Source organism: Sciurus vulgaris (assembly GCF_902686455.1).
Source record: "Sciurus vulgaris genome assembly, chromosome: 14".
NCBI lineage: Eukaryota > Metazoa > Chordata > Mammalia > Rodentia > Sciuridae > Sciurus > Sciurus vulgaris.
The window spans coordinates 87,831,639-87,848,997 of NC_136475.1; the positions used below are offsets into that span (position 1 = coordinate 87,831,639).

The 17,359-nt window shown below is 38.0% G+C and overlaps 1 protein-coding gene across 1 annotated transcript in view; it reads left to right on the plus strand.

Moving 5' to 3' along the window:
• The window catches only part of NBAS (NBAS subunit of NRZ tethering complex), a 343,098-nt gene that overhangs the window by 196,846 nt on the left and 128,893 nt on the right, over positions 1–17,359 (plus strand). The window contains exons 36-38 of the mRNA XM_079111365.1: positions 8,964–9,131; positions 11,532–11,642; positions 12,170–12,290. Coding sequence (XP_078967491.1) covers positions 8,964–9,131; positions 11,532–11,642; positions 12,170–12,290 — 400 coding nt within the window. The remainder of the gene's footprint in view (positions 1–8,963; positions 9,132–11,531; positions 11,643–12,169; positions 12,291–17,359) is intronic.

Genomic DNA, 17,359 nt, shown 5'->3' on the forward strand with positions numbered 1-17,359 from the left:
TATCTGTGACAACAATGGTGCTTTTTTCAGTATAGTTTTCTAGCAGCTTAGGAAGTACCTGTTACCAGTTGATGTCACAAGTACTTGTTGAAGAATGAGTGAGGACAAAGGTAAGACGGGGGTGTGATAGGTGCAGATGAATTGTTTTATTACATAGGGAAGAATATTTGAATAGGATTCAGTTTGGTAAGTTCTCAGTTAATTTCTTCTTAATATACTATTAAGTTCCTTGGGAACAGGGACTTCATCTTCATGATAGCCCCAATACATTGCACAGGTCTTCAACATAGACGTGAGAAAAGTATGTTCAGTAAACTTTGTGCGTACATGTAGAATCAAAAGACATGTATCAAAAGTGATTTTAAGGGACTGGGGTGGTAGCTCTGGCAGAGCACTTGCCTAGCACAAGTGAGACACTGGGTTTGATCCTTAGCACCACTTAAAAATAAACAAAGTCATGCTGTCTGACAAAAATGTTTTTAAGTGTGATTTTAAATAAAAGATTGGGCATGAAAAAAGAAAATTATACTTAATATACCTCTAGTTTTCTGAATATTGCCTGTCATCCCTCCCTTCCATGCATCCTAGGCAAGTGCTCTACCACTGAGCTGTACTTCTAGTTCTCTGAACACATTTTTCTTAATCTTGGTTGAAGAGTGCCAGGAAATCCAAGATCTGGCCCTTAAAATCCCCTGGAATAGTTTACCTAATTTGATGTGTGTGTCTGTTAGGGACTTTGTGTTTATGTAAAAGTACTTGCATGTGTATTCATTTTTCTGGGGGAAAGGACTCAGCTTTATCAGAGATACGGAGGTATTTATGGCTTCCAAAGGCAAAAAACCTAAATTGTAGCTTTGCCTGCTAATTAGGCAGATGAGTTGACCCAGAGTCAGACTTTACATTGATTTACTCCATAGGGCATTTTTCTGTTGCTTGCTCTGACAGGTACTTCTCAAAGTAGCATTGTCAGTAATAAGGATTGCATTCTTAATATTTCGAGTTCATGATGTAATTTGCTATATAACTCATAGATGTAGAGAAGTGTTTTGGGTTGTGGATATGTTAAAAGAAAAGGAGTAGTGGCTGAGCCCCACCTGGCTTTGTAATCCTTGCCTAGTCTATGTGTCCCCAGCTCAGTTTGTAGGAAGCCAACAGATTTCTTGGAAATTAACCCTTGTATTACCAAACTATGGAGAAAGCAACTCCTTAACTAAAGATTCATTGTAGTAGTTGACCAATACAAACAGTTTCTGTGAACCTTGTCTGACATGTGGAACCATCCTTGTACGTGTGAACCCATTTGGTAATGGTATCTTTCGTTGTAGGATTTGAAAAATATTATTAGTGCTTAGGAAGTTAACCTTTGATCTATGTAGCACACATGGCATTAATGAGATTTCATGTTAAATTATATGCTGGGAATGGTTGATTTGGTTTTGGAGTTTAATCTAGTTTTGCTATTACTCTAAATTAATTAGCAGTGTGCCACTATGATTTTAAAAAGTGTCAGTAGTTTCATTTCAGGAGTGAATTTTGCCCAGCATCTTTTTTTTTCCCTCTCCTTATTATATGAAGTTGAAGTATTTTCCTCATTAAGGACTCTGGTTGCACTATGATTTTGGTCAGCCACCCCTAAATCATATGCTTGTTCTTTGCTCCAACACATGAGCCTTGTATTTTACTTTGTCTTTTGTAAGTCTCCTTAGGGGAAACTCATGCAGAAAATCTTTTTATGTGAATTTCATATATTTTCTGAATTTTTTTTTTCATTTGATGTGTTTTAAATTTCCTATCTTGAGCTAGTCTCTCTGGTTGAAAAGTAAATTTTAAGTTCCTTTTATGAAATAGAGTAATTTTTTTGTTTTAATACCAGGGATTGAACATCCCTAGCTGTGTTTTACATTTTATTTAGAGACAGGGTCTTGCTGAGTTGTTTAGGGTCTCACTAAGTTGCTGAGGCTGGCTTTGAACTCGTGATTCTCCTGCCTCAGCCTCCTGAGCCAGTAGGATTACAGACATGCATTACCATACCCAACTAGAACAATGATTTTATGGCTTGCATTTTTATGTCTTTCAGTTGGTTTGATTTGCCTCTGAATTAAGTCATATTCTGCTTAAGTACCATATTTCTTACCATGTTTATATTTTTAATTCTATATTTGGATTAGTTGATGACATTCAAATCATTCACTACGCCCTCTCGATTAAGAAGATTCTGGAGATGAACAGGAATGGCAAATGTGACATGAAATCCTATTTGAATAAAATTTTATCTACTCTAGATACAACATATAATGTTTTTGGAAATGTATCTTCAAACATTTAAGCAGCTCAATAAAATCAGATTTCTTAGACCTCCAAACTAGAGATCTTCACATACTCTAAGGATATGATGATGAATAAGTAGTGGCCCTGCTCCTGACTAGCTCACTGTCTAGTTAGAAAGACAGGCAAAAAAGCTGTAGTATTAATGTATTGTGGAAAATACATTTAATGTATACAATGTTACAAATGGATAGAAGGGTATTACATAGTTTTAACAAGATTTTACATGGACCAAATATATGACATGCCATGAAAAACTTGGAAGAACATCTTTGTGATTTTGGAGTAGCTGGAGATTTCTTAAATAGGGTATAAAAATAATAATCATGAAGTTAAAAACTGATGAATTACAATTAGAATCAAAAACTTTGTTATTCACAAGGCACCATTAACACAATGAAAAGATAATGGATAGATTTATAGAATATATTCACAATTCACACATCTAATAAGAAATGTATATCCAGAATATTCTGATAAGTGAATAAGAAAGATGGCAACCAATAGAGACTAGAGCACTTAACAACAGAAATATGCCAAAAAATGTACAAAAAGGTGTTCAATCTCATTAATCACTACAGAGATTAAAACCCCAAAAGATAATATTGCTTACCAGAATTGATAAAGTGAAACAGCTGTGCCGCACCCTGTGTTGGCATGGATGTGGAGCCACCAGAACTCTGAGAGTTGCTGCTTAGAGTGTAATTGGTATAGCCACTTGAGAAAATGTTTGGCTCTACTTTTTAGATCTGGACATATGCACACTGTTTGCCTTGGCAATTCCACTACTAAGTACTTATCCAGAACTGCAAAATATGTCCACCAAGAGGTAATTACCAGCATGTTCAGAGAAGCATTATTGGTCTTAGCTCCAAGTCAGTACCCAAATGCCTATTGATAGAAGAAAGGATAAATACATTTTGGTATATTGTCACAGTGTAAAGTGATGTAGCAATGGGCTGAGCACTTCACCTACGCACATAAGAGTGAAAGAAATAAAACTCAAGAGTATGTAATTCACATATAAAGAATGAACACAGGGAAATAGATTTATGCTGCTGCCAATCAGGAAAGTGTTTATTCTGGCAATGGAATGTCTGGGAGTGAGCACAAGAGAGGCTTCTGGGATTCTGATAGTGTTGTGTTTCTTGGCCTAAGGGATCATTACATGAATGTGTTAAAATTGATCATACCATACACTTATATACACATACTTTTTTTTTGAGGGATCAGTTCAGGGGATTGAACTCAGGGCCTTGCACACACTAGGCAAATACTCTACCAATGAACTGTTTCCCCATCTCCTGTGCATTGTCTTTGAATATGTCTTCTACTTCAAATGAAGTGTATTCCAAATGATCCTTTTGCCTGGATTAAAGACAGGAAGAGAATGTATGTTGGCAATAACTGTCTTTTTGTAATGGAACCTGTGAATAAATGTTATCCCTTTATCCATACTTTTTTGAACATTTCACACCATCTTTAGTGAGTTTGCATTAGTTTTATAATAAAGAAAAATTAGTTTAAATAAATGCAGGTGGGCTGGGGAGTTAGCTCAGTTGGTAGAGTGCTTGCCTTGCAAGCACAAGGCACTGGGTTCAATCCCCAGCACTGCAAAAAAAAAAAAAAAAAAAAAAAGAAACAAACAAACAAGTATTGAAGGGAGGGAGAGCGAGTGTGTGTGTGTGTGTGTGTGTGTATTTTTTACTGGTGTGTCAACATCCTGCAAAGAATGAGTGGCCTGCACATTCCTATACCAAATCTAGTCAAGAAAAGGAGAGGATACCCTCTAGCCTTGTTGCCTGTAGGCAGCATATTCAATTTTTGATCCACAGTTGTGTCACGGTATTCTAATACCTACTTTGCAGTGTTATTGTAAAACACAATTTAGGATAGCAGTTGGAGGTAACACCTACTACACCTCTACATGGCCTCAGAAGCTGTATGGCTTGGAGTAATGGTCTCATTGGAAAAAAGCTTCTGCAGGTCATGAACTGGATCCATGTGTTTTTCTTCTGTTGTGTTTATTCAGATCTGAGAGCCAGCTATCCACTGTATTATGGGAAAAAATGAACCTGTATTGCTATCTCTGTGAATGGTAAAGAAATGAAGGAAAGATCAATTGCACTAGTACCACCATTAAAGCAGCTCTATTCTGTTTGTGTTCCCTTCCAGTTTTTCAATTCAATATACATATGAAGCAATTTATAAAGGTCCTGGCATGAAGCAAGCATTCAAGAAGTGGCAACTATCATTATTGTTATTGTCAAAGGGAGAGTTAACTGTTTTCCTGTCTTGGTCTTTTTACCTTGCCTCTTCAGAAGTGTTGAATAATGAGCTTCAGTTTTTGCATCAGTCTTCCTTCTCTGTCTTGGAATGCTGACCATTGAAGAATGTAACCTCCTAGGTTCCTGGTGGTATCTGTCACTGGAAAGCCTGCATCTGCTCTAGTTCTACTCCAGTTCATTGAGGTTAAGCACATATATGAGGCTCTTTTCTGTTTCCATCCTTTTCTTTCTTGCCTTTCAAATCCAGAGTGTATTTTCATTTACGGCATTTCTCAGTTTGGAATAGTCACCTTTTACATTTGACTGGTGGCTACTGTATTGGACAACACAGGTTAGAGGCAGTTCTGGATGTGTGTTCCACTCAGTTCCCCACCAGTACACTCCCATGGTAATTTTGGTTAGAGTCTGCTCTGCAGATTCAGCTACTTGATAACGTTACTTCAAGATACAGACTAGCAAAGACAGCCTTTTTAATAATTGGTGCTGGGAAAACTGAATATTCATATGTAGAAGAATGAATTTAGATCCCTATCATTCAGCCTGCACAAAAGTCAAATCAAAATGGATGAAAGACTTAAATAATAGACAAGAAACCTTGCAACTGCTCAAAGAAAACATAGGGTCAACATTCTGATATAGGCAATGGTTTTCTTGACAAGATCCCTAAAGCTCAAGAAATAAGACCAAGAATCATTAAGTGGGATGCTATCAAAAATCTACTGGACAGCAAAAGAAATGATCATGAGAGTCAAGAGAGAGCCCACAGAATGGAGAAAATCTTTGCCAGCTACTCCTCTGACAAGGGATTAATTAATATCCAGAATGTATAAAGAACTCAAAAAACTCACTGCCAAAGGGGAAAAAAAGAGACCAATCAATAAATGCCCAAAAGAACTATTTAGAAACTTTTCAAAAGAAGAAACATAAATGGCCAAGAATTATATGAGAAAATGTTTAGCATTTCTTAACAATTAGGGAAATACAAATCAAAACTACGCTAAAATTTCAACTTACTCCAGTCAGAATGACAGTTATCAAGAACATGAATAATAAACAAATGCTGGTGAGGTTGGGGAATATGTACATACATACATTGTTGGTAGAAATGCAAGTAGTACAGCTACTCTGGAAAGCAGTGTGAAGAGTTCTCAAAAAACTACAAATGGAAACACCCTGTGACTGAGCTATCTCACTCCTCAGTCTTTATCCAAATGGTCGAAAATCCACATACTATAGCAATACAGCCACTTCACTGTTTATAGCAGCACAGTTCACAATAGCCAAGCTATGGAATCAGCCCAGATGAATGAATTAAGAAAATGTGGTATATATACCACAGTGGAGCTTTGTGCCATAAAGAAGAATGAAATAACATTTGCTGGTAAATGAATGGAAGTGGGAAAAATCATGCTAAGTGAAATAAGCCAGACTTAGAAAATCGAGGGTGAAATGTTTTATATGTGGAGTCTAAAACGAAATAAAGAAAGTGGCTGAGGAGGCCATAGGATATGATATACAGGGAAGGTCAGTGGAGTAGGAGGAGGACCAGAGGGAGAAAATAAGGGAAGGGGAAGATAAATAGAATGAATTTAACAAAATCATTTTATATTCATATACAAAGATACCAAAGTGTACTTCACTTTTATGTATGTAGAGGAAAGGAAGTTTAATAGAATAGAGGGGGGAAAATAGGGGGAAGGAGCTTGAAACCAAATTCCTTGAATGTATGATTTTGTCAAAATGAACCCAACGACTATGTATAATTGTGATGCTTGAATAACATTTTTTTTAAAAAAAGACATATACTTGCAGAAAAGTCTTAGCCTAATTACAACTGTCAATTTAAGTCATATTCTTCACTCCAAAATACAAAAATACAATATTTTTGATCTCCCTGATTCCTGCTTGTATTTTTACATATGTTATTTTTTTAATCAGTCAAGTTAAGTTGTACATCATGGAAAACATTCTAGCCATGATAAGCAGAAGGTGATTTTTCTTTTTTTTAAGGCAAATCAGGCACTTAGAATATCATTGAAAGGACTGAAGTTTTAGGAGGGTTGCTACCAGTAACTTCTAAAGTTCAGAATAGTACTTCAGAACTTGCTTTCTAATGGAGCTAGCTACAGTCTGCATTGGGAGCTGGGAAATGAACTTGGTTTCAGAGCGACACTCAGTCAGTTCCAGTGCTACATTGACTCTACCAACATGTAAGCCAGCAGAATGTAGGTTCGCACCTGTCTCCTTAGCCCCTCTACTACCACTGCTGCAAAACGGCATCCAGAACCCCAAGACAGCAACAAAAATCCCATATCATTCTTGTCAGTAGAAAATCATAAAAATGACTGAATTATGGTCTCTTCTATAGTTTTGCATTCCAAATTTCATGTGGTATGAGTGTGAAATCTGAAGAAAATTAGGTTGTATGTGGAACATGAGTCTAGGAAATGCATTCTTAAGATTTTCAACTTTAAACAAGTGTGTCAACAATCTGTAAGGGTATCAGAATGAAATTTGAGTGAGCTGAGCTACAACATCAGACACAATCTGAAATCCAAGAGAGGTGCAATTTTTATTGGCACCTAAACTCCAAACGATTGTTTTTTTCAATGGTTGGCCTTATAATATGCAAGCAATTTAACATGATTTTTCCTGTATTAATATGTTCTCCATTTTCCCATGTTTTCTAATTAAGTTGTGTAATGTTGCATTGAGCTAATGTTTTATACATTTCTGAATGCCCAGAAAACTCATTAGAAACTTTTTATTGGCCAGTTAAAATCAGTTTAGAATACATATAGGTAGCCTTAAGCAGCAGCCAATTGGGTAGATAGTGAGCCTTGGTTAATATAGCTTAAATATGTTTCCCTTTTGGAAATAGAAATAAAGTACTTAAGTTTGTTAGTATGATAACATTCGTTTTCTACTACCACAAACTTTGCAACTCTTAAACAATGTTTACTGTTCCCATAGGGCAGGATTCTGGCAGACTTGGCTGGGTCTCTGCTTAGAGTCTCACGAGGCAAAATCAAGATGCTAACATGGCCACATTCTTTCTTGGAGCCTCTGAGGAGAACCTGCTTCTATGCTCATTCATTTTGGAAGAATTTAATTCCTCATGATTTTGGACTGAGGTCCACTTTACCTTGCTGGCTGTCAACTGAGGGCTGTTCTCAGTTTTTAAGGTCTGCCCCCATCCCTTGACTTACAGCCTCTTTCCTCCATCTGCAAAGCTAATAACTGGCTACTTGAGTATCCTTGTGCTTCAGAGCTCCCTTTCATCTTCCCCATGACTTCTCTTGCACACCTGTGACCCTAGCAGGAAAGGTCTCTGCTTGAAGGGTCCAGGTGATTAAATTAGTCAACTCAGATGACTCAGGAGAATGTTACTACCTCAAGACTGCCCCTAATCATACCTACAAAATTTCTTTGCTGTGTAATATAACCTATTCACAGGTTTTAGGCATCAGGACATGGACGTCTTTGGGGCCCATAGTTCTAGCTACCATGTATGGCCAGCTGTCAAATTTAGAATGCATTTGTCTAAATATTTCTTAAGTGATGATTTACTGGTAATTATTCAGTGATTATGTGATTTATCATTTTTTATTACTTAAATAATGCCTAAATGAATGATGTGATATAGAACTAAGTAACACAACTAGTTATCCTTCTATTAATAATATGAAGACTCTTGGTATTAAAGACTAGAGCTTAATTTTTCTTACATTTAACTGGTATACTTAAGAAAACGATAATTAGAAGTAGGTTAACGCTTAACAAAGAAGTTTATTTTTGTAGAAAAGTTAATTTTGACCTAAAACAGCTGTCATCAAATTTTTTTTTAAAAGCCTATAAATATATGGGCATTTTTCTCCTTATGGAATCTCGCTGCCTGATAAATGGAAACTTAGAATTTTTATGAATTGCTGCAAGACTAACAGGAGGTTCCAATTATAAACCTTCTAAACACTATTAATCCATTTGTTTGAATGAAAAACAATGCCTTTTAACATCAAAAGTAGATTACTGGAATCTACTTTCCTTGGGGGTCACATAAGCATTGTTCAAATGAATAATTTATTTCTTAATTAATCTAAATAATAAATACTGTGTAGTTAAACAGACATGAGTTGTTAGATGTTAGACTGATAAAAACTAAAGAATGTATCATTTGTTTTATAAATATTTCTGAAAGGTGTTGTTTGACTAATGTGTCATGATGTTTTTTTTCTTCCCCAAATTTATTTACATGTCTAACATCTGATCATTTTGAGCGGTCACATTATCACTATGTTCTTATTGAGGCAAATATTTGCTCTTGCCATTACTTTTTCTGTTTCAACATAGGATGAAATAAGCATTCCAGGCAGCAGCTCAGCAGACCTCTTACACTGGACTACTGCCACCACCATGAAAGTCCTTTCCAACACCACGACCACCACCAAGGCAGTGCTGCAGGCTGTCAGTGATGGGCAGTGGTGGAAGAAGTCTTTGACCTACCTCCGACCCCTGCAAGTGAGCAAGGCCGCCTTCTTTTTCAAATGTGCCATGGATTTATATCAGTTTGTTAGCACTACTCTTCATTTGTTTTCACTGTTACATTCCAGATGATTAATAAAATTTCTTTAGAAATCTAGGCCTTCTGTCAGGTAGGGCATGAGCAGTCTCTGTCACAGAGTGAAATGCGCTCCCATGGAGCACTGGCAAAGGACGCTGATATACATTTGTGTAAGTTTTGGTTTACATGTCAGATTTAAAGTTTAGTGAAACGAAAATGATTGTATCAGTGCTTCTGCTATATTTCTACAGGCTAGTAGTTAGGGGAGAGTTAGGAGCCAACTGGCGGGGAGGGGTTGAAGTGAAGGTCAGGATCAGTGGTAGAGCAACTGAGTTTGCTTTTGAGGAAATCTGAACACATGGTTCCCCTGCTGTGTTTTCTGCATTGTCACATTCCAGTCCTTTAGTCTCACACTGGAAAACAAAGGGGAAAAACATGCCTGTTTATCACTTCATCCCAGACACCCAGGGAGTTTCTCCTTCATTCATTAGTTCATCCATCCATCCATCCATCCATCCATCCATTTAGCAAACAGTGATTATGTTGTATGGGTGAAGTACTGTGCTAAAGACGGGAATAGAAGAGGATAACCCTTCCGTCTCATTCCCTTCCTCTGTGGAACTTAGGTTTCGGTGGGGGAGACAAAGAAAATATTTATATAATGCTGTAATGCCAGGTGCTTATGAGTACCATGACAGTGACTCATCAGCAAGGTAGGTGAATGATGAGTGGTATTGAGGGAGTAGAATTCTGACTTAGAGGGAAGTTAAGTTCCTCAGGAAAGAATCACTTTGAGCAGAAGTACGATTGAGCCAGGTAGAACAAATGCAAAGCCACTGTGGGGGCATGTATTTGATGTCTTTGTAGAGCATGAAAGAGGCAGGTGTAATTTGAGGACTGTGAACAACTGGGAAAAGAGATCAGAGAGGAGGTGGGGAGGCTGCCATGAGGAGCTGTAGACTGTGATAATCAGTGTAGATTTTGTTCTGGGTAAGATGGAAAACTTTTGGAAAATTGAGGCAGAGCAGCTGTGTGCTCCAGCTTTACTTCTAATGAGCTCATTTAGCACTGTATGGAGAGCTGGCAAGTCAGAAGCAGAGGGAGGTCTTGTTTAGTACTCTAGGTGAGAGGTGCTGCTGGTGTAGTCCAGAGCGCCAGGAAGTGAGAAGTGGCTGGTGTGGGGATATATTGTGTGATCCTATGAATGATCTGTATGTGGGGTATAGGAAAGAGAAAATCTAAGGTCCAGACACTTGGGTGAATGAAGATACCGTTTATTTTGGTACTTTGTACCTGATTCTGGGGCAAATCTCTTATCCCTTCGTGTATCATGCTGGATTATGATTATTTTCCTTTCTCACTGGTTGAGTGTTTTGAGGGTTTATGTCTCAGGGCAAGTCTTTAACACTGATTGTACTCTGCATTTTTATTAAACATCTGCTGTATTTTGACCACCAGCAGCAGCCTCATTGTGTCCCTCAATGGGGCTTAGTGGAAGGTGAGTGTGCAGTAAACGTGGGAGGGACGTCTCCTTCTTGGATCTTCCAGTAAGGGGCGTTAACGTCAATTTGAGAAGAGCAAAACAACCATAATTAACTATCCTGGTGATAACAGAATATTGGCTAATCAGGAATCCTGATGCTCCAGTCTTAAAGGGGTGTGTGAATGGTAGCTGTGAAGGAGTTGGGTTAAGGAAAGAAGTGCTGTCACAAGTCTTGCTGTGTTTCACTCAGGCTCCAGTGGATGGGGTCTGATCTGGGCCTGGGGGAGGGGTAGATTCTTACCAGGCAGACTGGCTGTGTGGGACCCTTACAGTGGAAGAAAGGCACAGAGGCCCCTACGATGCATTAAGCAGAGTGGTATGATTGGAGGGAAGAGTTAGACTGTAATTAGTTAATTAGCATTTGATAACTTTGAATGTTATTCTGCATAGTTCAGATTTTTTTGCTGTTGCCTATTTGCCTTGTTCAGAGTTATTAGAGGTTGTTTGAGAAGGCAGCACGTGAACAAAGTGACGTTTTATGATGGTTATTCTGCCTGTGGTGTAGGAAACTCACCGTGTGTGTAACACTTAGTACTTCAGTGTTTCTGATACATTGATGTCAAAGTGACCAGGAAAGTGGGGAGGCGCTGCAGGTCTGGCTAAGTGCTGCCGTGGAATATGGCTGTTGTTCTTACCTGCTCTGCTGGTGTCTGTGTCACTCTGACACCCTCTCTTTCGGTCAGAGAAAGCACGCTGATGACTTCTCCTGGAATTGGCCTTTTCTCTCTGCCACCTCCCTTCCTCCCACTCACTTCTGCTTCCCCCACTTTGCTCTCTTTTTTTAACCCACTGTTCTTCACTTTGTTCTGTTTAGGGGCAAGAATTTGGTGGTGCTTATCGAATTGGAACCGTAGCCAACGAAGATCTGGAGAAACAAGGGTGTCATCCCTTTTATGAATCGATCATCTCTAATCCCTTTGTCAATGTAAGGACAGTGTGCCTAAGGAAATAGATTTAACTGTCAAGCAATTGTAGACAGTATAAAGAAAAACTAGCCGGGTGCGGTGGCGCACGCCTGTAATCCCAGCAGCTTGGGAGTCTTGAGGCAGGAGGATCTGGAGTTCAGAGCCCATCTCAGCAAATCTGAGGTGCTAAGCAACTGAGTGAGATCCTGTCTCTAAATAAAAAAGAAAATAGGGCTGGAGATGTGGCTCAGTGAGTGTCCCTGAGTTCAATCCCTGGTACCAAAAAAAGAAAAAAGAAAAACTAAAATTTTCCTGAAAACTTCAACATTATTCTTCCTTATTCACTGGTTTTATACAATTCATTTTGTACATATTATGACATAATATGAAATGAAAATCTTATTTATAATGTTAGATAAAATAATATACATTAGTGTGAAGTTATTATTCAAGTCACCAGAAGTCATAAACTCCTTCACTTGTGATTTCTAAGAATGTGTTCTTAGAAGAGATCTATGAAATGGTGAAGCTGCTTGCTTTTGTCTAGTCCACAGTGACCTATGACACCTGTCAGCATGTGCCAGCAGAAAGCTTTGCAGAAGTTCTGCTGAGAACCGGGAAACTGGCAGAGGCTAAAACTGAAGAAGAAGTATTTCCAACCACAGAAGGTAAGAGGGAAGGATCTAGTTTCTTGATCTCCTAGAGTGTAACTCCGGAGAACAGTAAAAATGAGAGCTAGGAATATATGGCAAAAATTTTCCGTAGTTTTGAATTGCCCTTTTTGACACCACCATTCATTCATCTCAGACGTCTAATGAGAACCTACTGTTTTCTGGATAACTTTTTTATATTGAGAAGTTCCTATCTTTAGGTTGCTACTTGTGTAAAGTGTTTCTCATAATGTATGGTATAAAATGCTTGATATTTATTTCTCTTCTGCTTTTATGCTTCATTGAATGTCGATCTGTATTTGATCTCAAGAATTTTCTGCATGGTGGCTTATCTTTCCACATAGAATTTTTAGAAAAGAATGAAATGTACGAAAGTTTACCAGAAACTTTTTTTTTTTTTTTTTTTTTCCTTGTTAGCCTTCTTAATTCTTTTCAAGGTTTTAGGATAGATTCCTTGACTTTAGTCTTTCAGTTACCTCTCTCACTGCTCTGCCATCTTGGTGAATACCTTCAAAGGCTGCTGACACTTTACCTGTCTGGTCCATATTCCAGGCCATCGGCAAGGAGAAAAGGAGTTAGGAGGAAGAAATGGTTTGCTTAGAATCCTATCCACAATTTCCACCTCCATGTTACTGGCCAGTGAGTCTGGGCAGTGCCATCCAGTGCTATCTGGGCTAACTAGTACACTGCTATGTAGAGTAAAATTCAGGAAAACTTATTTGTGGAATAGACTTGCTGTTTCCCCCAAAACCTAATATTACAACTATTTTTTTTTTTTTTTTTGTACCAGGGATTGAACCCAGGGTCATTAACCACTGAGCCATATCCCCAGCTCCTTTTATTTTTTTATTTTGAGACAGGGTCTCACTAAATTGCTGAGGCTAACTTTGAACTTGGTGATCTTCCTGCCTCAGTCTCCAAGCTACTGAGATTACAGATGTATAGACATGCGCCATCATGCCTGGCCTATAACTTTATTTTTTATTTTTTTTGCGGTGCTGGGGATTGAACCCAGGGCCTTGTGCATACAAAGCAAGCACTCTACCGACTGATCTCCCCAGCCCTTATTTTTAAATAATTATTTTCTTTAGTGAAAATTTATATTCAGCTGGGAAGAGGAGCAACAAATGCCACTTTCCCATCTACTATCTGGATTCCTAGAACATTAGAGGTTTTTACAAACTGTACCATTTTTCTTCATTTCTGAGATGCATGTTTTTCTACCTTCTATCATTCTTTAGTCAGGAATTATAACATAGTTTTGGCGTATTTATATTTATTTATTTTCTACAAAAAGCTATTATTCATGATATAACTCACAGGTGATATTGAGCACATATGACAAGTGTAGTGGCATTGCTCTTTGTCTACTTAATTACTCTTTATTATTTCCTCCTTTTCTTTTTATTGTACAAAGTCAGTGACTCTTAGACTGAAAATGATTGATTATCAGGTAGTTTAGAATATGAAACCTTAAGAAAATAATGGGTTGGATATGGGAGTGGCATTTACTGATTGGCAAACATTTGGCTATTGTCAGGGACTGAAGCAATAGCCAGGATGTTTGCATATTGCTCATATAATATTTTCATATATTAGCTTGCCAGGTGCTTACGTGTGGATCTGCGTAGCCCTCATAGAAGTACGCCTCACAAAAAGCCAGAATTGTGACCCTGTGGGTAAAGGTCCAAGAAATGGCTGCCTTCTTGGATTAGAAACCAATTCCTCTGCTCATAAGGTTTCTGGTATTTTCCAGAGCTGTTTTTGGAGAAATGTTTAGAGTGTTTAATTATAATACCTAGGACAGGCACACATCTGGTTTATTTGTCCTTTTTCCATAGGGCCCTTAGAGTACTCAGCCATTTTTGTTGTACTTGGTAACTAAATGATGAAGGTTCAAAATGATCTTGAAACATGAAGCAAATAGCACGGTTTCTTTGAGGAGCTGTGTGGGGTAGAAGAAATACACTTGATGTCAGGAGATTCCCCTCATGCTCCTTTGCTAATCATGTGTCTGTTTCTTACTGAAGGAATGGTTCTAAAGTCACCTGTGTGCCAGGCACTCTCGTAGGAACTTAGCATATAAAATAGAGGAAGATATTGTCCCTGTTTTCAAAGGGCTTACAGTGGAGGTAGGGAGACAGATACGTTTGTGTGTATTTGCTACCACAAGCAGGTGTGAGAGGCGTGGGCACTATGGCGGTGTCAGAGCTGGAAGAGGTGATGTGAAGTGACTTCCTGCAGCAGGTGACGTTTGCCTTGGGTAGGAAAGGATGAATAAGAGTTAAGTAGATGAGAAAGGATAGAAATTAAGAGATGGGTAAGAGAGGGAGAAGGAATGTTTTACAAAGGGGAAATAAAGTTCACCAAAGCAAGGCAGATAAAACAACGTGATTTTTTTCAGGGATTTGGAAATTATTCTAATACCTGGAGAGAGTGGCAAACCAGTAAAAAAATGAGGCAAGAGTAGGTCGAGAAGAAATGAAAAGTCTCATATGTGAATCAGTTAAATATTCTGAAGGAGACCTCTTCTGGGAGCTGTAGGGATTTCAGACGGAAGATTTTTATTATATTTCAGTTTTCTTATCCATTAAATGGCTTAACAACTCAGTAGTTCCATTCTGGACCATGTTCTCTTGGTGGGGCCTAGTCATGTGTACCTGGGATTAGCTTAGTCTCTGATCTCCTGATCTTCTTTGCCACAACCACGCAATTCAGTCAATCTAGTTATGATTTTAACCTTTTTTTTTTTTTTTCAAGAACAACCTCTGTAGTAGTTTCTCCTGCTTACATATTAGAATCACTTAGGTAATTTTTAAGAAATACTGAAGCCCTGGGATCCATTGTAGACAATTCATTTCACAGTTTCTAGAGTTGAGCCTACATAGCAAATATTTTTGAGAGTACCCCAGGCTGAGTCAATTATGAAGCCATAGTTTCACATAAGCTATTGGATCCTCCCCACCCATAACATGTCCATTCTTCAAACGGCCATCCTTGCTTTCTGAGCCTATTGCCTGGCAGAGTAGAGACCTGTGTCTTTCACATGTCTGTCTGGTCTCTTCGACCTGAGAATCAATCCTTGAGTACCATTTCTACTTCTGACACTTCTGCAGTCCTGTGAGGATTTTCTTTATGGTAGGTGCAAAGTAAATGTTTCTATACAGTGATGAAAGTAAGTAGAGCATGTATTGCGGTTGTTGGGCCTATGAACTGAGCCTGTGTTCCTGGTTAATCTGAACGCAGGTATGTGTACTCTTCTTGGTCTGTGGGATTGTAAAGGGAGTGCAGGGATTTTCTGTGCACTCTGGTGTTTCTTCAAAATTATCTTTTTCTTGACAATCACATTTTCCTGTTCCTTCCAGGAAAAGAATCTAAGTCTGTTAAACTTTTTAGAGTATTTTGAGTATTATTAAATTGAATGGAAAAACATTTCAGAGTTAAGAAAGGGTATATTGTATATCCCTTCAGTATGTTTTGTATATTAAATATAGAGATGACTTTAATAATAATCATCCTTGGCCAAAAATTGCAGGATTACATGCCTGCAATCCCAGTGATTCCAGAGACTGAGGCAGGAAGATTGCAAACTTGAGACCAGCCTCAGCAACTTAGTAAGACCCTGTCTCAAAATAAAAAAATAAAAAGGACTGGGGTTATAACTTAGTGGTAGAATGCCCCTGGGTTCAATCCCCAGTACTGCCAAAAAATAAAAAAATTAATAATCATTCCTTTATTATTGGTTTATTATTTTTTTAAAAATATTTTTAGTTGTAGATGGACACAGTACCTTTTTTTAAAATAATGTTTATTTTATTTATTTATTTTTATGTGGTGCTGAGGATTGAACCCAGGGCTCACACATGCGAGGCAAGCGCTGTACCATGAGCCACAACCCCGGCCCCTATTGGTTTATTATTTAGGAAGCATTTTTATGTACAGTGTCTTTTGATAATGCTAATATATCTGGAACACATATCTGGGGCTGTTTTATAACATCAGGTATTTGTCAGAAATACAATAGAATTGTAGAGTGATATAGATTAAATGATCCGCATTTTAAAATGTAGGAAAAATGTTATTTCTGACTGGTTCAGAAGTAGGTCATAAAATGAATTAAACTTTGCAACATGAACTGATCTGAATTTTAGAACTTTTTAATAAAGTTAATGAAGAGGTTTTTGTGGAATGTAACTGGAGAATATTGATAATTTATTTAGTTAAATGAATGATTTAATGCTTAATGATTTCCAAATCAATGATGGAGGCAAGTTTCCCCTCAATTTGGGTCTCGAATGCAGTTGATCATAGAGTACTTTTCAGAGAAACTTGTGTTGCACAAAATTAGTGCTTGGGGGTCTAGGCATGGATTTCGTCTGATTTTAGCTTTTAGAATTATTTATAAAATGCATAGTATTCAAGGTTTAGGAACTAGTATTTAAACTAAATTCATACATTAAATTCATACATTAAAAAACGTATTTTAAATGGTGGTATAAAGTCACCGTAATTTAGTCTCCAAGCAGCATGACATCTTCTGAATCTCAGTGAAATTCCATGTTCAGTCTAATTTATCAGCCTCTCTGAAATTTCCTCCAGTGTTATTCAAATGGTTTGGAGAGTACAAAGCTGAGAAGCTTCCTGTGTGTGGGGTTTGATTTCCACCTTCTGAAAATCCTTGAGTTTTAGGATTGCTAAGACCATTTGAGTGCCCAAGGACAGAGGAGGGACTGATGCTCCTTTGCCTTCATTCTCCCCCATTAGTTTTCTTCAACGATTCATCTGTTGGTTAGGAAGGGCTTTGGGCTAGGCACTCAGCTGTAGAGATTAGTGGACTGTGACCTTGTGTGGGAGAAAAATCATGCCCTGGGTTACTTCAACAGCAGTTGTGTTGGGATTAGGGAGTCATACGGAGGGTGGCACATTTGATGTCTTAGAGCAGCTGGAATGTTATGAACTTAGTGTGGCCAGAAACTCAGCTGGCCCAGTGTTGGAAACAAGACATACATAACTTGTTCATAAGGAATCCCTTTTGGGGGGACTAAATAACTGGCAGCGAGCTTAAA